This window comes from Triticum dicoccoides, chromosome 4A (genome assembly GCF_002162155.2).
Source record: "Triticum dicoccoides isolate Atlit2015 ecotype Zavitan chromosome 4A, WEW_v2.0, whole genome shotgun sequence".
NCBI lineage: Eukaryota > Viridiplantae > Streptophyta > Magnoliopsida > Poales > Poaceae > Triticum > Triticum dicoccoides.
In genome coordinates this window covers 678,980,675-678,988,628 of record NC_041386.1, presented here as the reverse complement: position 1 = coordinate 678,988,628, position 7,954 = coordinate 678,980,675, and the positions used below count along the sequence as shown (strand labels likewise).

Sequence of the window (7,954 nt, the reverse complement as noted above, 5' to 3'; positions counted from 1 at the left end):
CCTCAACTCCTTCTTTCTGTCGCTTGGGATAGCTCATCGTTTAGCATGTCCACATACACATCAGCAGAATGGTTCAGTAGAACGTAAGCATCGTCATATTGTTGAAGCTGGTCTTACTCTTTTGGCCCATGCATCTGTTCTGTTTCGGTTTTGGAGTGATGCTTTCACCACTGCATGCTTTCTCATCAACCGTACTCCCACTCGTGTTTTAAACATGAAGACTCCCATTGAGGTTCTCCTTAATGAACAACCTGATTATACCTTTTTCAAGGTATTTGGGTGTGCTTGCTGGCCGCATCTTCGTCCATATAATAAGCGCAAGCTTGAGTTTCGTTCTAAGAAGTGTGTTTTTCTTGGCTATAGCTCTCTTCATAAAGGTTACAAATGTCTTCATGTTCCCACTAATCGTGTCTATATATCTCGGGACGTCGTGTTTGATGAGCATGTTTTTCTCTTTGCCAAACTTCCCGTGTCCACTGTCGAACCACCATCTCTGCATTCATCCTCTGTTGCTTCTGACCAATTTGATGATGTTGCATACTCTCCTTTGCTGTTACCTAACCATGGTGCAGGAACCGGACGTGGGGCTCGTTTGGAGCTGTTGGAGGATTCACCATCATCATCGCCGCCTTCTGATGGGCACGTCGATCGCCCTATGTTTCATGGCATCGATTCGCGTGCCCATGCATGGTCACCCGAAGAGCCCGTCGCGCCGAGCATCTTCACTGCTCGGTCCGCTACGCCAGCGACCGCCGAGTCTCCAGCGGCTCGGCCCTCTTCGCCAGCGGCCGCCGAGTCTTCCGCGGCTCGGCCTGTCACGCCGTCTTCGCCCGCGGCTCGGCCCGTCACGCCGTCTTCGCCTGCAGCTCGGGTCCGCGACGCCGTCCTCACGTCGCCTTCATCCGCAGATCGGCCCGCGACACCGGCCGCGCCACGGCCCACTATGTCGGGCTCGCCATCGGCTCGGTCTGTGACGCCGGCGTCGCCAGCTGCTTCGTCTGCTCTGCCGGTTTCGCCGGTGGGCCGGCCTTCTTCGCCGATCGAGCCCGAGGCTATTGTGTCTGGCTCCTCGTCACCGGCTGACTCGTCAACGTCGCCGTCCTCCAGCCCGTTGCAGGCTGCTCCGTCGACCTTGGTGGTTCCTGTGTCCCGACCACATACACGCAGTCGCAGTGGCATTTTCAAACCTAAGGAACGTAAGGATGGTACGGTTGCTTGGTTGGCTGCTTGTTTGGCTGCTGCTGTTGCGGATCCATCTTCTGAGCCTTGCTCATATCAGGCTGCCCTGCGCATTCCACATTGGCGAGAGGCTATGGAGCAGGAGTTTCATGCTCTCCTTCGTAACAAGACATGGACTCTCGTTCCTCCACCACCACGGGTAAATGTTATTGACTCAAAATGGGTATTCAAAGTGAAGAAGCATTCGGATGGATCTATTGAGCGTTACAAAGCGCGACTTGTTGCTCGCGGTTTTCGGCAGCGCCATGGTCTTGACTATGAGGACACCTTCAGTCCTGTCGTCAAGCCTACCACTATTCGGCTTCTTCTCTCCATTGCCGTTTCTCGTGGTTGGTCACTTCGTCAACTTGATGTGCAGAATGCTTTTCTACATGGATTTTTGGAGGAAGAGGTTTATATGAAACAGCCGCCTGGTTTCTCTGATCCTGATCGTCCTGACTATATCTGTCGTCTCTCCAAAGCACTATATGGTTTGAAGCAAGCTCCTCGTGCCTGGCATGCCCGCCTTGCCTCTGCCCTTCGTGCTCATGGGTTTGTGCCGTCCACTGCTGACACTTCATTATTTCTTCTACAGAAGCCAGAAGTCACTATGTATCTTTTGGTATATGTCGATGATATTATCCTTGTCAGCTCTTCTCAGTATGCTGCTGATGCTCTTGTCTGCTCTCTTGGTGCTGATTTTGCGGTCAAAGATCTTGGGAAGCTTCACTACTTTCTTGGAGTTGAGGTCACTTCTCGTGCTACTGGTCTTGTCCTTACGCAGAAGAAGTACTCCTTGGAGTTGTTACAAAGAGCGGGCATGCTGAAGTGCAAACCGACCACCACACCCATGTCTTCTACCGACAAGATAACAGCTGTTGATGGTGAGCTTTTGTCTCCTGCGGATGCCACAGAGTACAGGAGCATTGTTGGTGGACTTCAGTACTTGACGATCACGAGACCAGATATCTCTTATGCTGTTAACAGGGTTTGTCAGTATCTTCAGGCTCCCAGAGATACTCATTGGGCTGCTGTTAAACGCATTCTTCGTTATGTTCAGTTCACCCTGACATTTGGTATGCATATTCGGCCGACTTCCTCTCGGGTCCTTTCGGCCTTCTCTGATGCAGATTGGGCTGGTAGCCCAGATGACAGGCGATCCACGGGGGGTTATGCAGTATTCTTTGGCCCTAATTTGATCGCCTGGAGTGCTCGGAAACAGGCTACTGTGTCACGTAGCAGTACTGAAGCTGAGTACAAGGCTGTGGCTAATGCTACTGCAGAGATTATTTGGGTGCAGTCTTTGCTTCAGGAGTTGGGTTTGTCTCAACCACAGCCTCCTATTCTTTGGTGTGATAACATCGGTGCTACATACCTTTCTGCAAATCCAGTATTTCATACCCGAACGAAACACATTGAAGTTGACTATCACTTTGTACGGGAACGTGTATCACAGAAGCAACTCCAGATCAAGTTTATCTCATCTAAGGATCAACTTGCAGACATCTTCACTAAGCCTTTACCTCTACCACAGTTTGAGGCTTGTAGGCGCAATCTTACCCTTCTCAGTTCTTTAGAAAGTGGCTAAGATTGAGGGAGGGTGTTAGACTATGTATAGCTTCTGTACTTATGTACGTATTGTAACACATCCATTATATATAATGAGATAAGCCACCCCTAGAGGGTTGTGCTGGTTCCTCCAAAAACTTATTGTCTTACAGTACCCCTAGAAGCATAAGGACAAAGCATCAACTACGACTGCAGATGCAAGCATCCGAAAATATATACATTGCAGGAGTCGGAGGTAAGCCTCCATTCCAAATCGGTAGCACCTGGAGGCGTGGAGATGGACCGTTAGGAGAGGGGGTGAGAGCCTCGAGAAATTAAGAGTGTCCAACTAACTAAAAAGCAGAGAAGAGAGAAAACAGACATGCAATCGCATCAACACAACATGACATAATAGAATGTGAGACTAAAATGAGCAAAATAACCAATGATTTATAAATTCCAAACAACAACCATTAAAATGCATGCACCCTTTTCTTCTGTGATTGGGGAAATTAAGTACCTAAGGTCTCTTCGTACTACGCCTATCTCTCATGTTTCTCATGACCAGAATTTTGTTAGTGATTTCCTAGAAAAAATTGCGAGAGTTGAGGGTAGAACAGTAGTTTGGTTGGGGTCTGGTACCCCAGTCTCCCAGAGGTAGTTGAAGTATGTCAGAAAGATTATAATTTGGACGGTCCTTAAGCAACATATAAGTTTTTACGCGCAAATAAAATAAAATGCATGCACCCTATTCTAGCATTGTATGGGAAATTGGGGTTTCTTCGGCTGGGCCGTGTGAGCGAAAAAATGCTAGTATTGTATGAGAATTATTGGACTTAATATTTTTACTGGATAAAAGTGGTATTAAATTCAGTAGTTGTACGAGAATATACCGAAACTCCAAACACCTTGAAAGCATGCAAGAATGCCTCGAAAGATGCTAGAGGTTTTTTACCTTAATTATTAGATACGCCGTCATTGTAAAAAATAATTTGCAGTTTCGATGTTATCGGATGCCCCCGAAGGGACAGTTTCGATGTTATTGTTGTAAACTTTTCATGTCTTGCATTATTCTGCTAGAGAAAAAGAAATTTGAGGCGGTCATTGAGATCATTATTATGTAAAAATAGAGTGTTTCTTTTTTTTTAGAGTGGGAGGCAGCAGTAGAAGGGGGCCAAGCCCAGCCCGTTGGAGAGGAGCCCAAATCTCACATCCGCGAGACGAGAGGGAACCTACCTCCGCCGCTGCCACAACTCCGCCACTCCTGGTACAGATCTCCACCTCCCGGCGACCATGGCGGAAGCCGCAGGAGCGACTACTCTCCTCCCTGGCCTCCCGGACGAGATCACCATCGGGGAGATCCTCGTCCGCCTGCCCCCTAAACCCCTCGTCCGCTGCCGCGCCGTCAGCCCCGCGTGGCGCCGCGCCACCTCCGCCCGCGATTTCCTCCAGTCCAACCACACCCGCCAGCCCGCCCAGCCCCTCCTCTATAGCCACAGCGACGTCGCCGACGGCGGCCAGTCCCTGGACATCACTCTCTTCGACCACCGTGTAGGAGTCGCCGCCGCCGACCAGTTCCAGCGCGTCGCGCGACTGAAAGCGGTTCCCTTGGAAGGAGGGATTGACGATGGGAGTTTCACTCCCCTCTTCTATCCGGTAGCCTCCTGCGACGGTCTCCTCCTCCTCTCCATCCAGTGCGACCTCTGCATCTGCAACCCGGCGACTCAACAGTATGCTCCCCTCGAGCAGCTCGATGGCTTCATGACCGTGGGGTTCTACCCTCACCCCCCTACCGGCCAGTACCGACTGCTGCTGTACCATGAAACAGATCAACGTGCCGTCTATGTGTTCTCAATTGGCTCCAACCAGCCGCCGAGGCACATAGGGCGCCCTGATCCGCTGGCTGGCCACGGACTTCTGTTCCGTGGTAGCCTGCATTGGCACACTGGCAACCGGATAATGGTATTCGACACCACCACTGAGTCGTTCCGACAGATCCGTTCCCCGGTTGACCATGAGGACTATGGACGACTGTTTGAGATGCGTGACATGCTGGGCATCTTCTTTCTTAATGATGAAAAGACGACCATTGATATTTGGGTGATGCAGGACTACCAAGGCGAGGTCTGGGCTTTCAAGTGTTGGGTTGAATTGCCTGTTGCTGAGATCAGGGACCAGTGTCAAAATTCTAGCCATATTGAGGAAGTGATGGTTGTTAATGGTGACGGTGAGTTGCTCGTGTTGGTTGGTTTTGAGGACTGGCTGTTTCAGGTTGATATTGATGGCAAGTTGATGGCCAGTTTCCATGCCAGAGGCCTCCCTTCCGATAATATTGTGCACAAGCAAACTCTTGTTCAACATACCTTCTTTCCGACACTCGAGGGTTATGTTATCAACGATTCACCTTTCATTTGACCAGACGATTATGCTGTCAATGGCTCAACGCTTAGGGTTATTGAGTGTTGTGGTGTTTCTTATTGGCCTAGCTCTCCATGTCCACATGAGCTGTTGTATGTATCAACTAGATCCATTATTAAGCTTCTTTGTTCTTTGTTGATGAATATAAAGAAGTATGATCAAGAAGCTGTGACTATTAGATGTATTTTCATTGAATTCCCATTGGGTTGAAGTGGCCGACGTGAGTGTGAATTCTAAAATTACAAGTCATTTGGTTCAGCCTCTGAAATGTTTACCTATTGATCTGACTCGTGACTATGTTTTCTTGGAACTCAATAATGGTTCCATTGCATCTGGTTAGGTATTGAACCATACTTATATATTCCTGCGTTTGTGTTGCATCGTTCAATGTTGTATCAATCACTTCACTTTAGCTGCTAACCACTTTAAAGGATCAATGCTTCATCTGATGTTTGATCTTAAGATAAGCTCGAGAAATGAAACTTGTACTGATAAGCAAAAGAAAGGCTATCACTGTCCGGCTCAGCTCACTGATTGTGCTCCCCTTTTGATTCTGTAAGTGCCAGCCATGCACTTTTTATCTTTGACTGGCACAACGCGTATTAATTAGGCCCAATATGAGCCGTCTTGTTTTCTTATGTAGACAAGTTATGATCAAGAAGCTCTGGCTGTTTTTCATGGTTGGGTGAAATTCATACTTACTTTTGGGCTGAAGTGGCTAGCATGTTGATGTTAAAATTATTTTGTTGTTTTGGTCGGCATTTGAAATAGTTGCCTGTCGATCTGCCTCATCTCTCTGCTTGTTTTTCTCTGAAATGAAGAATTGCCTTGGTTTTTATCGAGTCTTCTTCTTTCTTAAAGGTCATCCAGTGGTTTATTTACTGGAACCTACTGTGTAATATAAATTCGCAGTACGAATTATGGGAATTAAAAAATCAATTCTTGGTAACATGACTGACCACCGGGTAAGACTAGATATCTGTCATCTTGTATTCCAGTTTTAGTACTTTAGTTACTTTGATCTCAGATATGAATTTCTTTCTTTTTCAGGACATGAGAGAGGATCCCTACAACTTGTGAATTTAAGAAGCATAAAACGAAACAATTAGAGAGAACACATGGAAAAAATGCTGTGAGTAACGTGCATAACCCAGTGAACACAATCCACCCCAAAAGGATGATACTAATGATTATCCAAGGTTACTGGGAAATCCGCAGACCTGACTGGCTCATCTAAAGGCAAGAAGCTATATGATTTAGATATGGCTATTAAAATTCAAAATGCACCTACCTTATGTTTGTCGCAAGTCAATGATGGTTTTGCTTATCTTGAAGTCCCCATAGTATGGATGTATGTTTAAGTGACTTCCGGTTCTCGAAATTAGTTGTAAGTTGAGAATTGATAACTATATTCTAGATTGCTACAAAGCCAAATTACAAACTGAACTTACTATGTATGCCATTTCCAGGGAGTGCATGTACAGTTTATTATTAATGTTCTGTTTCTGATTAAATTAGTGATATATTACATTAAGTGTTTATGTTTGGCATCTGCTGTTCTCTGGCGCACTGGTGCAAGACTACAGTGTAAAGTGATGGCCTGATGGCCTTTGCCTGTAGGAGGTATCTAATGCTTTAACCATCTAATTTTCTAACCCATCGCACATCTTCAATCTGCATAATGCATGCGGTCTGTTATGGAATTTGTGTGCATATTCATGCACCTTTTACATACACTATGTGTTCTTAACTTCTCAAACAAGGTTACACTGCTCAAATTCCATGTTCTAACATGTATTTCATCGCTTTGTTCCGAAATGTAACATCTTGCTTCCATTGCAGTCTCAGCACACGCTTTACATTTAACAATCACTAAGTATACTCGAGTGTTGAACATGAAAAGGAAGGGAGAGGCAAGGTACAACATGCATCTCAATGACTTTTGCTATTTGCACTCTGCTAATTCTTAGATATTAGATCATGTAATTTTTTAAGAAACAGTCCTGCTTTCTAAAATAAGTCTATAGTTATTTTTTTATGATTGACGCATTTATTACTTCATTTTTATTAATTGGGATGGTTGCCCTTTTGCTTACAAGATATTTTTCGGATCATATGGAATGTTTGATAGATGAATCTGCTGTTGTACTGTATCCATGTATACATTATGAGTTTCTTGAGAAACCCTGTTCCTTCTAAGGGGTGGATTGATAAACTGTATCTTATAGTTAATCAAGTCTGACTTGTGATTTACATGTTCAGCTTCATTTCACAAAATGAGGCCTTCACACAGATATGAATAAAGATGGAGTTCTGGAATTTATGTGCATATTCACGCCCCTTTTACATATATTATTTTGTTCTCATGTGTTGTTTCTTATATTAGTTGCACAACAGATTGTACTTTTCTCAAACAAAGTGACGCTACTCAAGAGTCAAAGTTCTTTCATGTGTTGCATCGCTTTGTACTGACAACAGGAGGCCTTCACACATATATAAATGGATATGGAGTTATGGATCTGTTCAGGTTTGTTGAAGTGTCACAGTTAGAGGTGCAATTCACTATTTTCATCTGCACCACTTTTTTTCGGTACAAAGAATACTCTTCTGGCAATTGCTGCTTATAATTTATGTCCGTAAGTTGCAGCAGAACTATAGTGATTTGTTTCTCAACTATTTGTGTCACAAGGTATTATGATGTAATTCAGCTGTTAGGACTTTCCCATCATTAGAAACTTAGTTCAAATGATTTATTGGACTTCAGTTAGTT

At 45.3% G+C, this 7,954-nt stretch overlaps 1 protein-coding gene across 1 annotated transcript; it reads left to right on the top strand.

Moving 5' to 3' along the window:
* Positions 1–4,059: 4,059 nt before the first annotated feature.
* Positions 4,060–5,390, top strand: LOC119289698 (putative F-box protein At1g33530). The gene has a single exon (XM_037568952.1). It carries the CDS (start codon positions 4,060–4,062, stop codon positions 5,179–5,181), a length of 1,122 nt encoding a protein of 373 aa, XP_037424849.1. The 3' UTR covers positions 5,182–5,390.
* The last annotated feature ends 2,564 nt before the right edge of the window (positions 5,391–7,954 follow it).